The sequence below is a fragment of the Halichoerus grypus genome, chromosome 1 (assembly GCF_964656455.1).
Source record: "Halichoerus grypus chromosome 1, mHalGry1.hap1.1, whole genome shotgun sequence".
Classification (NCBI taxonomy): Eukaryota; Metazoa; Chordata; class Mammalia; order Carnivora; family Phocidae; genus Halichoerus; species Halichoerus grypus.
The window spans coordinates 47,715,397-47,730,610 of record NC_135712.1 but is presented as its reverse complement, the minus strand read 5'-3'; the positions used below and the strand labels follow the sequence as shown (position 1 = coordinate 47,730,610).

The following is a 15,214-nucleotide window of genomic DNA, read 5'->3' as shown; positions in this document are numbered from 1 at the left end:
ATATATATATATATATATAATTAGGCCTAATAATTCAGAATTTCAGATATAGCTAAAAAAGTTATCACTTAATTCTGAGTCTTTAAAAGGAGTAAAGCTGGGTGCCTGGGTGGCTCAGCCAGTTAAGCATCTGCCTTCAGCTCAGGTCATGATCCTGGAGTCCAGAGATAGTGCCCCACATTGAGCTCCCTGCTCATAGGGGAGTCTGCTTCTCCCTCTCCCTCTGCCCCTCCCCACCACTCGTGCTCTCTCTCTCAAATAAATAAAATCTTTAAAAAAAAAAAAAATAAAAGGAGAAAAGCTAAAAAGTCTTCAACAAAAATACAATGGACAATATAATAAATTTATTAGAAGGTTTGCCACTTACCAAATAATGTCAGTTTCAGTATTCTACTACACTGAATTGCAAAAGAAAGGTCAGAACTATCAAAAATTGTTATAAGATCTCCATCTGGAATTTAAAAAAAAAAAGAAGTTTCAGATTTGTGTGTCAGTAGTAAACCAGGATATACATTAAATTAAAATCTAAATGTAGATCACAGAGCATAATTAGAATCTCCCATAAAAAATTTAAGCAAACATTAAAGGATCTAGGAAAGATGTATTTGTTCAAAAGAATACTAAATCAATTTTGCTTATCACTTTTATATCAAGGTTATTTATCATATCCTCATAAGAAGAGCCAAAACATAACTAAGATTGCTGTATTAAGTGATCTTTTACAAGTCACCAGGATATTCATGGTAGCAATATAACAAATTACTGGTTTAGACTAAAATCTTTCCATTCCAAAAAATTTAAATATATTTATCAAAAGTTAAAGAAGTACAGATTCTCAAGATTCAAATTTTAATCTTAAGTACAGTAGAACACCAGTGATACAAAGGGAGGGGAAGCTATTGTAACAGTAACTAAAAGGATTACTGACCACTTTGATATTAAGATGAAAACTATTAACTCTTAGAAAAAATATTCATATACACAAGATTCTGTAATCTCCTAGATCAAGGTTAAAGAATATTATAATCAGCTGCCTGTTTCAAAAGCTTTCAAAAGGCTAGGGGAAAAAATGTTCTCTAGAGAGAACAAGAACAGAAAAGCAGCCACATGCAAGGAGTTGATCAGGGGCCTCTGCCAGGTATCTTCACAGACACAGGTGGGTTCGGGGCGTGAGGATGACAGTTCTGTCCTGGGGAGGCTGCTCCCAGGCTGCTCTGCTACACCAATTTTAACACTGATTAGACAGATTTATGTTGAACAAAGGTGGCAACAAAAGCCATAACTGAGAATTTTATCATTGTTTTTAGATCTTTATAACCAGACCCACTTCTTAGAACATATCTAATGTTCAACTTCAGGGATTCTAAACATATTTTTAATACAGTATATATGTAAAAGAAAACCTTCTCTAACTACCTTTTTCATTTTCTGAATTTTATAACAGAAATAGAATATATACAGCAAAAACTTTACCTAAGCCAGTCCTCCACCCTAGTACCCAACAGTCTATGGAACACAAATCTGTACAATTCAAAACACTTAGAAACACCATGAAAAAGAAATTCAATGTGGTAACTGGATGTGGAGGACAAACTTTCAACAATGAGAACACCCTAAGCAAGGGGTCCATAAACTGAGACCAATGGTCAAAATCCTTGTTTATAGGACTGTGAACCAAGCATGGTTTTTACATTTTTTAAAAGGTTTTAAAGAAAAATAGACGAAATGGAGGCCTTCAATGACCCACAATGCTAAGATATTATCTGATCTTTTAAAAGTAAAGTTTGCCAACCTTTGCCCTAAACAAAAATAAGGGAGTTAAGAGAAAGCCAGATAAATAATGAGGTCAGTTTAAGTTATACCAAGTTTGAGGTAAATTAAGACACACATTTGGAAGTCAGAAGTGAAAGCCAATGTATTTTAAGTAGATGAGATTATACTAGGGAAGAGAACAGGAAGAAATTGCTCTCCTTTCCTGTCCTTTAAAACAGGTAACTCTAAAAATGAGTTTTGGGTAGCGTTAGATCATACTTTATAAAAAAGAAAGAATTACACCTGTAGCTAAATGGCCAGTTTAGCTGATCCTCAGTGATTTATACTCTCCTTCCACAGTGTAGGTTGTTGGAAAGTGGGCCAACCAGGGACATACCCAAAGCCACTGACCTCTCAGCAGAGCCATGTGACTAGGGTCTGGCCAATGTGATGTGAGCAGAAATGATATACATTACCTCAAGGCCGAGAGACTACAATCCCCCATGTAATCCTCTACACTCTGTCTTCCTCCATCTGCCTGCTGGATGTTAATGCTCAAGGTGAGCTTATAAGCCATGTGTTGAACACTAGAGAGCTTCTGGCAACCTGGGTCTCTAAATGATTCCTTGAGTGTTAAACCACTGAAATTTTAACATTTCTATTATCAACAGCTGGTATTTAAGCCAGCACACAGAGACACAGAGAAGCAGCTGTAAGTGATAAGAAAACTAGGACAGCAGTGGCAAAGATGTTAAGGGATAAGAGTATTTTTAACAAGATGGTACGGGTAGCAGTGCCAAGTATGGAGATCAAGGTGAAATAGACTGAAAATAAATTCAGTGGTAAGAAAGAAACTAGTAACCACCTAAAGCACAATTTCAGTAAAGGTGTTTATAAAGAAGACAGGTTTAAAGAAAATGAAATAAAGATAATCTACTATTAAAATTCTGCTGTGTGTTTCATGCAACATTTGTCATGTAAAATCCACTACCATAAAAATGGTTTTGTGGTAAGATGAGTCTAGGGACATTGCATACTATAAACTGACAACGTACGTCAGCATATTACATGTTCTGAAAATTCCTGCAGTAAAGAAACACATTTCTGTTTCAACCAGCTTTCCCACACTTAGTGGGCCATGAAAATCTTTTTCATTCAATACCTACTGATGAGTGAAAGTTTGGTTTTAAAAGCAAAAAGAAAACCAGAATTGCATGGGCAAAAAAGAAAAAAAAAAAATGCTTGTAAAAATATATATGAAAGTTCTATCACTTAAAACCCCATTTCTAATAATAAATCACTTAGCTCTTTAACTTATAAAAGAATTATAATTAACTACATGAACATCCAATTAAGTGGGTACTCAATTACTACAGAAGGGAACAAAATTTTTATTGAGATAGTTCAATAGAAGATAGGAAAAAAAAAACCCACATATAATACCTAGACTTCTAATGACTAATTTTAGAAACAATCTTACCTTCATCTTTATACTTTATTGTAACTTCATCATTACTCAGGAGTTTTCCTCTGAAAACTCGCTGCATCATTAGCACTAATTCATCATAAGTAATATCTTCATTATGAATTGGAATTCGTCGAATATCCTCCCCAAGTTGAGCTTTGATGATTAGCTTCCCACTTAGGTCCAACTGTCCATTCATGTTGGACTCCAGGATGTTGTGTACATACAACTCTACGGAAAGACTGATAAAATCGTTTTGATGATTAAACAGCTATAAACACTTACCTTAAAAGTTGAAAAGCAACACTACTATTAGAATCTAAGAAACTCTGCCCTTCAAAATAGAGTCACCGTTTGAACGTTACCAGGTTAAAATGGTCCAGAGATAACTTTACTATGTGCCTTAAAAAACAAGTTTTGTTGTTTCTGTCTATTATTATTTTACCCACATACCTAACCGCTTATCTGACATTACCATTTAGATTTCTAACTTAAGATGTCCAAAAACAAACTCCTGATCTTTCCCCCAAAATCTGTTTCTCCTGTAGTCTTCTCTATCTCAGTGACAATTTCTTCCTTCTAGCTGTTCATGATTTAAAAAAAAAAGTCCATCAAATAGCCAAAAATCTAGCTGCCACTACTTTTAAAATATCTCTATATTCCAATCCCTTCAGTACCTTTTCCTCTACCAACTTGATCCAAGCCACTATCATTTCTCGCCTGCATTACTGCAAAAGACTCCTAACTGGTTTGCCTGCTTTTTTACCTTTGCCTACTTTTAATCCATTCTCAACATCAGAGTTATCCTGTTAAAATAAAATCGAACGTCACTCTGCTTAAAATCTCCCAATAGATTCACAGCTCACTTTTAGTAAAGGACAGAACTACAAGGTCAGGATCTGGCCTCTGGCCCCTAGCCAAGTATTTAACCTCATTTCCTACTTTTATCCCTGGTTACACTGCTGCACCCATACTTTAAGTTATCCTTCTCAACTCAAGTCTTTGCACTTGCTGTTCCCTTTGTTATGAGCCTTTTTCACAACTCCCATATGATTCAGATCTCTGATCAAATGTTTACTTCTCAGAGGTTTGTCCTGACCACCTAAACTAAAACGGATCCTCTTTCACTTTCTTACCCTGCTTCTATTTTCTTCAAAGCACTTATCACTACCAGACATTAAGAATTTATTAATTTTGTATTGCCTTTCCTACTAAAAAATAAAGAAGTAAATGATTTTGTTCATTGTATTCCTGAGTCTAGAACAGTACCTAGCACATGGTAGTCATTCAGTTTTGTTACATGAAGGACAAATAAATACTGGCTTCCACTCTATTAGCCTATAACTAAATGACAACCCTGAAAAGCATGTGTGAACACTAAAATAGAGTCTCAAATTTTTCTCTCTAAAGTAAAAAAGACTTCACTAATATTTTCTCTAGTCTTCCTATTTGGGGAACTTAAGGAGAAAAGGCAAATGAGTAACATCCTCCTGAGCTTTCTAATAAGACTGTGCACTACTGTCTCTTAATATTCTGTAACTCACCCCTCCCCAAACCTTAGTGGGTGTGTATGATTAGATTCCATATTTATGTCCTTCTAACTTTCCTTAAATGAATGTCTCTAGTCCTCCTTGCCATATTCTGAAGAGATTACATTTATTAATAATATTTTTCTTTCTTTCTTTTTATCTTAGAAAAGTATACTCTTTTTCCATGATTCACTGACCCACAAATCACATACTGATAGCTTGGAAATAAACTTCCCAGTTGTTGTAACAGATTTTTTAAAATTCTGCCATTTAGTGAGGATCCAAAGTCAGACTTGAAGGCCTATATCCTCAGATTTTCCCTTTTTCAGCAGGATGAAATTCAAGCTCCCTTTAGCCTAATATTAAATACCCTCCACGATTTGTCCTTCCCCTTGCTTCTTTCTACTCTTCTACTCTTCCTTTTTTTTAATACTTGTATTGTATTTCAGAGCTTATATTAATAATATATTTTAAAATGGGGCATTAAATACTATATCTAACACTCTAAGGTCAGTTCAGAACAAAGTGGATTGTGTTCCTACATAGGGATGTTAAGCTTGTCTTAATGTAAAATAGAATAGTTTTTTATCTGCCAATGCTCACAATGGACTTCTCATGAACACTGTGATTAACTGAAAGCTCCATAAAACCTCTTCACGTGTTAGCCAAACTACCCTCTTCATTCAGGAAACATTTACTTAATACCTACTATGCGCCAAGCTCTGAAGTATAATCACTTCAACAAAATGGTAAAGATTCCACCTTGTTTACCTTCCAGTCTGAAAGAAATGAAGAACTTCAGTAAATCAATATGTTATTCCTCCTACCCACAGGATGTGTAAACCAGCAATAACATAGTTAAGGACCACGGCTTAGCTTCAGCAAGATGTTATTATCTACTCTTAAAAGCACCTAGAATAGTGCCTGGCATATAGTAGGTATTTAAAGACTTGTTTTTGTTCCCTGAACAAAAGATGAATGAGAAATAATAAAGTTCTGATAAGGGATTGGGAGAAGAAAGCTGTACTGTTAGGGTCAGTTCCTAAGACAGACCTTCACATTGTACCTTTTTTATGTAGCCAAAAGTGATCCCCCACAACAAACATACTCCTAATTAAGAGAAATTTCCAACATCAGATGTAATGAATAGTACATCCTTTTGATTGTGGGAGGATTGTTCACTGCTCAGTTCCAATGGATCTGAAAACATTAGTCTGTTTTTTACTTTGAATCTGCCACATTTGCCTGCAAATTCACTTATTCCTTGGTGTTTCCCATGCACTGTAAACTACCTGTGGCTAGAAACCAGGGCTTCTTTCAGAAGGCTGTCCCCAGTTTGTGCAGACATCTCCTCAAGACATGCACGCAATCATCACAAAACTAAGGACACCACAAAATTTTCCTTTCCTGGAGAAATCCCATTCCCACATTTTCTTATGTAACAGAATTCAGGTCCCCTTTTTCTCTAACTCCAGTCACCAGGTAGAGACTGGTATGAACTACTAGTTGCCAGGACTGCTGGGGAGATCCTTACAGCATTTTCTTCTCCCATCTTGTCCATACCCGACTCCCTCTGAAGTCCAGAAATGACACAGCCACTAATTTACCAAACCCTCCAACAGGAACACTGTTTTAAGCACTGAAGAATAAAGTGACATGTCCAGAGGCACATAAAAAGCCAGTCTCCGGAACCAGAATCTAGGTTCAATGGCCAAACCTCCAGTTCCACTAACCCTGTGGGTAAAGTCTGGCACGAATTCAGAGGGGCCTGCTTAGGCACCTCCACAGCGTAGCAATTTTAAGAAATTCAAGCAAAATCAACCCTTGATTATTCCAAAGAATCAAAGGAGTCACAAATCCTGCCTGACCAGTAAGATGGAAGATTCCCACTACCAGCCCTGTGACCTTAGGCAAGTACCTCTCCAAGCCTCACTTTCATCACATGCAAACTAAGAGTATCTAAACTTAAAGGATCTTTGTGATGAGTAAATGATCTTGTGCATCTAAAATACTTAGTACAGTTCATAGTAAAGTAAACAAAGTTCGCTATCATCATCACTATAAAACTGGGTTGGGCCTCCAGACGGCGCTTAAGCCCTGACAGAGCTAAGGAACAAGGTTCCTCTTAGGTGACCCCAATAAACTTATTTCCATAGGCGCTATTCTTCAACCTTCTAACCTTCCAAGGCCCTCTGGGGGCTAAGTGCTCGACCACCCCAGGCCTCACAAAGCACCTCTCCTCTCCTCTCCATCTGGCAGTCCAACCCCATGGAGCCAGGCAGACTCGGGAGTGAGAGCACTTGCTGGCCCAAACAACCCCAAGAGACCCCCGAGGCCCGCCTCCCTGCCACCGTGGCCTGCGGGACTCCCATCCCCTCCCCCTCCACAGCTTCCCTTCCCCCCTCCACGGCCCTCCCGGGCCCCTGTCCCTTCCCACGGCCCCCCGCCCGGTATCCGCCGGTTCGAACGAGGCCCTCCCAGCGCTTCCTCGTCTGCCGGCCCGCCTTGTCGAGAGAGCGGCCGCGCCCCCGTCCCCAGCCGCCATACCGGCTTGCCGAGGCTGCCGCGGCCGCCTCCCCGCGGATCTCCGCTGACCTGACCGGTGCGAGGCCGACGCCGGCGTCGTGGGGTGGCTGCGGTCACGGCCCACTCCGGTGCCCTCCGCCGGCGCCGCCGCACCTCGCTAGCAGGCTCGCGCGGGCCCCAGCCAATCGCACGGACCCACCAAGCCTAGCGAGATCTCGGGCCCAGTACGTGGCAGGTGGGGGAAGAAGAGGGGCGGGAACAAGAGAAAAAAAAAAAAAAATCTGTCCTTTCGCTCCGCCTCACAGCAGGAGGCCAACCCACAACGCATGCGCAGCGGCAGGGGCACGGGGCTGACTGTGCCCGGGCCTGCGTGGGCCGGGGCCTCTGCTTTCTCACTGGATGACGGAGTGTAGCAGTGTGAGCCGAACGAATGTACGCAAGCGCAAGGCGTGACCAGGCACTTCCGGTTTTCCTGAAAGCTTGAGATTCCCGTCTGTCGCCCGTGGGTGGGGCGTGGTTTGCTGCTCTGGACTCGAGAGCCGGTCGAAAGTGGGCGTTTGTCCAATTTTGCGACCATTGTAATTCTCCTAGCCGTGTCTGGAAAAAACGAATCCTTTTTTCCCGCCTTCCTCCACAAATTCATTCATTCATTATTGGGCGCCTACGCTTCTTCCAAGCACTGTGCTGGGAATGGGGATGAATCCGTTTGTGAGCAAGGAGTTCCTAATAGCGTTTATGAGACAGGACGAACCTGTGAGTGTGTAAAAGGAAAAGGCTACTAAGAATTCCGGAAGCCTTTTTTGGGGGATAAGGTAGCGTTGCCCTATATACTCTTTCCTTCTCTCTTATTGGTTTTAAATAAGCGTTTTTATGTAATAAGTGCCCTGGCTCAGACTGAACTCTACATTTTGTGGAGGGAAGTGTTGAAATCTAGGGGTGAGGGAGTGCTCTTTTAAAAATTGCAAGCAACTTTTGCCTTAAATGACGGAGACTAAGCAAAATGCAAGTCGAACTCACGTGGTCCCCAGTTCACCAGATATTCCCGAAGGACCTGGGGTAAGGTGAATTCAGGGTGAGAAGGTATGTTCTTTTAGTACTGGAAATAGTGTGATCTTTTTGCAGGTAGAAGTCTGAAAAATTCCGTTTGAGAGTGAAATATGTGACTTTAGAATGCTTTTTGCCTCTTAATTGTATTTTCCAACACTGCGTGTATTGCTCTTTGATCAATTGCTTGCAGAGATTGAGGAGCAGAGGAATAAAGGAATGAAAAAAAGTTCCTGACTTTCTCCAAGACTGTTCTTCATTACTCGTTATTTAGAACTGAGTAATCCAGATTTGGGGAAATGCACAGCTGTCCAGTAACAATATTCTAATGTCATTGAGACGGTTTGAGATTGGGTAAAACCACACAATTATGAACATATTCCCTGAAGGAAGTGAATTATACCACTGTCAATTTTCCTAAAAGGAGGATAGATCCTGGGGCAGGAGATAAGGAGATGAACCTTAGCCTGGAATAAGGGGAAATAATTTCCTCTCTTAGACTCCCAGGAAAGAGGCACTCACTTGAGTCCTGCCATTGAGGAGAAATACACCGATCCTTGTTGCACTGGGACCAGCTAGAAGCTAGGAAAAGAGGCACCCATAGTGTGGTCTTGTGGAGAGGTTGGTGCATTTGGACTCTGAAAGCAGCTTGAGGTTCTTTATGTTATAATTACTTGATGCTTCATCCCCAAACAATTAGAAATCTTTTTAAATGTTAAAACCTATTCCCAGCTACCACTGTGGAAATTGAAAGATGAGGTAGTGATGTTTCCTCAGGTCAAAGCAACAGTAGGATCTGCACAAGGCAAGAAGTGAGAAATGAGAGAGTAAAGCATCATTTGGAAGCCAGATCAGAGACTCAGGTGACATGAGGCAAGAAGGATGTCTATGCAACATTAAAGCATTTACCCAAGATTCTCCAGAAATATACATTTTAAAATTTTTAATGATGAACTTTATGAAAGATTTTACCTCCTGCTATCCCGGATGCAGGCCTACAATGTGATTAAGCATGAAATCAAGGACACTTGAGTTTATTTATGTCATAGAGCAGGTTTAGAGAAGCACAAAAAATTATCAGTTGAGTGTGTCAAATTGCCCCTTTAGGTTATAAACACCTTAATAACCAAAACCATATCCTGTTCATTTTCTTGTTTCAGCTTAATACTAAATTGTCCACAATACTTCAGTAACCTTTCCTCTTCCTGATCCTATAGAACAATTACATTTTTAAAAATAAGAGCATAATGAACAGCTGGAACTCATTACCTAACCCAAGTATTAAAACATTACCGATAAAGGGGCACCTGGGTGGCTCAGTCGTTAAGCATCTGCCTTCGGCTCAGGTCATGATCCCAGGGTCCTGGGATCCCTGCATCGGGCTCCCTGTTCGGCAGGAAGCCTGCTTCTCCCTCTCCCACTCCCCCTGCTTTTGTTCCCTCTTTCGCTGTCTCTCTCTGTCAAATAAATAAATAAATAAAATCTTTTTAAAAAAATTACCAATAAATTATGTCTCCCTGTGTGCTTCTCCCGGAGGTGGTCCCTGTGCCTCTCTCCTGAATTTTTTTTTAAACATTGCCTGGTTTGTTTTTAAATCTTCTACATAGTTTAACCATATATATATGCCTATGGGATGTGTTGTCAGTTTTACTTGTTTATAGGCATTATGTAGAGTATCATCTCTGGTTTTCTGGAACAATTTTTGCACTAAATATTATGTTACTAAGATATCCATATTGTGACATGTAGCTGGAATTCATTTATTTTCATTGCTGAATAATATTCCTTTGGGAGAGTATACCACAAATTTTTAAAATCTGTTCTATCAAAATGTATTTAGATTGTTTCCAGTTTCTGCTGTGTGCCTCCATAAACATCCTTTAGTGTGTCTCTTGTACAAGAGTATCTCTTGTTACAAGGATTATTGAATAGTAGATTATGCAAATATTTAGTTGTATAAATAATGCCAATTCTTGGTATCACTAAGACTTTTTGGGGGGGAGGGAGTGTAAATGGTATCTTTTTGTGGTCTTATTGAAGACCATAAAGATTACATTATAACCCTGACTTTTTGTACCAAACATTTGACAGTTAGACTTTTGGTCCCTTTTGAAAGCTCGTGTGATTGTTCTGTATCCTTGCTTATAATTCTGTCTTTGAATATATTGTTCACCACCATCCCTGCCTTCACCCAACTTGAAGGTTGTGATTATATTCTCTCTGTCCTTCCCAGCATCTGGCATTGATTGCCTGAGTGAATAAGAGGCACTCGATAAGTAACTGTTGAGTCAATGAAATAGTTATTACTGTTATCACAGTTCCTGATGATACAGTTCTCTGTACTTATGCTCCCAATAAATGCAGGTGATAACTGGCCAGGGAGTGATAACCTGAATTAAACTAGTTACCACGTTTACCAAGAACATGGCTTCTCCCGCTGTATGTGTAGACGCTGATTTTAGTTACTGCTGCCTTTCATTAGTGAAGCCAAAAAGGCTAAGTTATCATATAATTAGCACGTTTTAAACACTTATGGTCACATTTATTGGGATAGGCATTAAGAATATTGTTCTAGGGATTCTATAAGTATTTATACCTTTAAAATGCTATTAGAAAACATCTTACCCCCTTTTTTTGTGGAGAGTTTAGAAAGGTTCTGAGTCAGAAAATTGAATTTCATGCTCAGATGTGCAGATGAATCTGGTCTTAAAAGAATACCAAGAATAGTCTTGAATCAGAAATGCTGGAAACGTGAAGAAAGGCGAAGCAGTGTAAGGAAATACCTTTGACCCACCTGTAGCAAGGGGAGAATTGAGGCACTAGTTCAAAGGTTACTTTCCTTGTTCATGGACTTCTGAAGAAGGGTTAGATTTGAACCGTGGTTTTGAGAGTCAACTCACTTACATACCACCTTCTCTTTCTCCCTGAAAGTCTGTGGCTAGAACGCTTCAACGAGAAGGGAAAATCCCAAGAATGAAAAAGGTAGAGTCTCAGACTAGACGGGAAACGGGACAGAGACTATGAGCCTTGAAGCAAGTTGGATAAAGCCTGTGTTTCATCATGTTGTCCTTTAGTAGTATAAATCATTTTGAAAGTTTCAGTCATCTCTGCTACCCTCAGGGGAACAAAAGAAAGGATATAAGTTCCTCCTTGGGTGAGAATGTCAAAAGAGAAGTTATGTCCCTCCCTGAGAATCAGCTGTGTTGTAGCAGCAGTTGCTAAATAAAGGACTCCAAACAGAAGGGGAGACTCATGACGACCAAATGGGAGCCAGTTGGTCAGGTCAGCCTCCCTTCCATTGGCCAAACATAAAGATCTGTTTGTGTACACAAATGAAGCTACCACTCCATGCAGAGATGATGAAGGAGAAAAGAATGATATTTTTACTCTGTAACTTTGAGGGAGTCATTCTTAGCATTAGCTAAGGAAAATACTTTAGTCTGTCCTACCGGCTGCATAATCCAGTGAGACCCTAAAATGTTTGTCCTTATCATGGGGTTCTATATCCAACCCCTATTTAGAGAAATTGCTTCCTTGTAGGCAGTTCTTCCTAGGTTTTATATACCTAGAGGCTGGCACCTCCTAGGTATTCAATGTATATTATTGAATAAAAGAATACTAAGTTCCCCACCATTCTAAGGGGTAAGCTTCCAGAAACACAGAGCAGCCATCACTGGTGAGTTCCTAGCTCCCTAGCAGTATAGGATTTTATCTCTGAGAAATTTGGAAGTGTTCACTTTTCTTCATTTATGTCTCCCAGAGACAGAGCTGAGTTACATCTGTGCATTCTGTCAGAGCTTTGGTTGAAAGACTAATGCCTCAAGACCTACAAGGAGATCTCACAATTTTTCATTTGACTAAGAGTAGGTTTTTTTTTTTTTTTTTTCAGCTCTTTTAAGAAACCCAGATGTCAGATTCCAGAAATCATGCATTGTCAAATCATAGCCTGGGTACTGAGAGGCTCTCACATCTCTAATCTAACATTTATGCCAACGATCTTGCTTTCAGTCCCTCCATATAAATGTATAATTAAGCAGGGCATTTTTAAAAAGTCTTTTCAATGAAAATCCACTTACTATAAAAGGTGCAAAATACAACAATGAGATGTCAATTTTCACATATTAGTTTGATTAAAAGAAGTTTCATAACACTTTAGAGGAAAGGGTATAGCAACATAGACATTCACACTTTGTTGTGGGGGCATAAATTGATACGAACTATTTAAAGAGTGGTATGGTAACATTTATCAACATCCAAAATAGCCAACCCTATATGACCCAGCAATTCTATTTCTAGGGTACCAGAGAAACCCTTGCACGTGAGAACACAGATATCCCCTACTGTGTTATTTTCAGGTAAAAGACCATACAGCAATAAAAAGAAACATACACATACAATTAGATCTCAAAAACATTTTATTAAACGAAACAAGCAAGTTTCAGAAAGTTATGTTACTGTGCAGGAAAGAGTTAACATACTAACTGAAACTGCTATTCTTAGAAAGAACAGCTTATAAGGTTGGCCTATGACTAGTGTCTAGGAACTTGGATTTCAGGAGCAGTCCCACTATTCTTTGATAAGAATGGTGCATTGAACCTAAACTGTACAACCAATGTGGCGTATGTTGAACACCTGCTTGCTTTCTGGGAGTCTGGAATTTGGGGATATGCCAGCCAGAGGGTGCCTTTGTGACCAGCTCCAAATAAACACCCTGGGCACTGAGTCTCAACATTTCACAAGTGTTGTCCCAAATCATTGTGGAGGAATTAAACACATCCCATGTGATTGCACTGGAAGACATCTTTTGGAAGCTTGTGCCTGATGTCCTCCTGACTTCAGCCCATGTGACTTTTTTCTTTGCTAATTTCACTATATAGTGTTCTGCTATAATAAATCAGAGCCATGAATACAATTCTATGCTGAATCCTATGAGTGCTCCTGGTGAATCACTGAACCTTGGGGTGGTTTTGGGGACTACTGAATTAGTTCCCTAAACCATTTATGTAAAAAAAAGGAAAAAGAAGCACGAGACTATGAATTTCTGCGGGTATATAATTTTATGTATACATATTTCTCGAAACCTGGAAGGTACACACCAAACTTATTACAGTGGTTAAGTGTGAAGAGACAGGGAAGGAAGAGAAGAGGGGCCTGGGTTTGATAGAAATTAGTCAAAGGGCACTTTGGCTCTCTCCGGCGTGCTGTATCTTATTTCCTTTTTTTGAGAAAAATATATTCATGTAATACCTAGATGGGAAAATATTTTTAAGTTAATTTAAAAATAATTTCAGCTTGCATGTAGACTCACAAAATTTAAGAGCTGGTGGGGAATTTAGAGTTCACCTAGTCTTAACCGTACCTTTAAAAAGGTAGAGCCTCAGGCTTCTACCCTGAGAGGCATGTATTGCCTTGAGTCACATAGCTTGTAGTTGGGACCACAACACCCAGTCCAGAATGCTTCCCTAATCTGCACCTGCTTGGTAAGTACTGTGGCCAGAAGAGCCAGTCTTCTGTCTTTGTTATTGCAAAGTCCAGAAGCCTCAACTGTTACAACAGGGTTGCATAGCAGCTTCTATCAAAGTTCAGCAAATTATCAATGTCATACTTCGACGTGTAACAAGAGCTGTACTGGAAGAAGATAAGAAGTGGACTACAGTTCTCTGGGGAATGTAGTTTGTAAGCGATAACAGCATTAAATCATACCACTCTGCTTTGCTTTTATTTTTTTCTTCTTTTTTAAAATAGGGGGTTAACATATTAAGCAATGGGACTTTTCAGAAACATGATCAGTTGCTTGCAAAAAAAGATTTATATCCTATTTCTACTTTTAAAATACTTCACAAATAAGGACTTTAAAAACTAATTTCCAAGTTCATATATTGCTTTGGGGGCTATAAAATGGTACAACCACTTCAGAAAACTGTTTACTGGTTTCTTATAATGTTAAATATACACTTACTCTATGACTCAGCAATTGCACTAGTAGGTATTTCAAGAGGGAAGAAAACACAGAAACTTATATAAAAATATTTATATCAGTTTTGGGGACACCTGGGTGGTGCAGTCAGTTAAGTGACTGGCTCTTGGTCGTGATCTCAGGATCCTGGGATTGGGCCCACTTCTGGTTCCATGCTCACCATCTTCAGTGACCCACTGGTGATACTGAAGCATGTCTTTGCATATACACAGCATTGTCTAACTGGGCAGCAACACTGAACATTACACATGACTCTTTAGTGTGTGCCCACAGCAAACTGGCATGGATGTGAACATGCTGCATTTCCAAATGCAATAGGCCTTTTGTTCATTCAAAATAGTATGCCCTCTCATTTGGTAGTATACCCAGGTGGACACTTTGAAGAAAATGCAATGCCAATTTCAAGTAGTGTCAGAACAGCTGTGTTTTGGCCAAGATAGGTTTATTGGTTTGTTTGTTAAGTATGTGACTTGCGTGATCATGTTTTCCTATTTATGCTGGATGTCAGGAAGCTTATGGTCTAATCTGAGACCCACTCCTAGCAAAAATACAAGACCATCTGACATGTTTCTTTGCTCCTATGATTATTTTCCCTTCCTACTGATCTCCTTACTTAATCAGTTTTCAGCAGGTTTTGTATATCTTTTTCCAAATACACATTTAATAGGTTACATATATGTAAACGAAGTAATAGATGATGCATATGTAACACTACTTTGAAGCTGAGTTCTGTATGCGTGTTTTAATAATTAATTGCTAATAAAACTCCTCTCCCAAGATTTAGTGTTTTATCTTTAAGAAAAGGTGGATGGACACAGAGACAGATAATATGTTTGAGAGGAAAAAATAACGTTGTCATGGAAGGCCACCTGCCTGCTGTACAATATAATGAAGAGTTAAAGACGTCATGTATCTGTCATA

The 15,214-nt window shown here is 39.3% G+C and overlaps 1 protein-coding gene across 7 annotated transcripts in view; it reads right to left on the bottom strand.

Moving 5' to 3' along the window:
* TFG (trafficking from ER to golgi regulator) overlaps positions 1-7,531 on the bottom strand; it is a 32,349-nt gene extending 24,818 nt beyond the window's left edge. For 2 of the 7 annotated variants that reach the window (XM_036109688.2, XM_036109691.2), the window contains exons 1-3: positions 7,294-7,531; positions 3,233-3,459; positions 368-451 (exon numbers count right to left, since the gene is read on the bottom strand). In XM_036109688.2, the coding sequence (XP_035965581.1) occupies positions 368-451; positions 3,233-3,416 (268 nt within the window). In that variant the 5' untranslated portion in view covers positions 3,417-3,459; positions 7,294-7,531. Of the gene's footprint in view, positions 1-367; positions 452-3,232; positions 3,460-5,455; positions 5,526-7,293 lie in introns of all 7 variants that reach the window. The other 5 variants (XM_036109684.2, XM_036109690.2, XM_036109685.2 and 2 more) reach the window with 4 other exon arrangements.
* Positions 7,532-15,214: the final 7,683 nt, after the last annotated feature.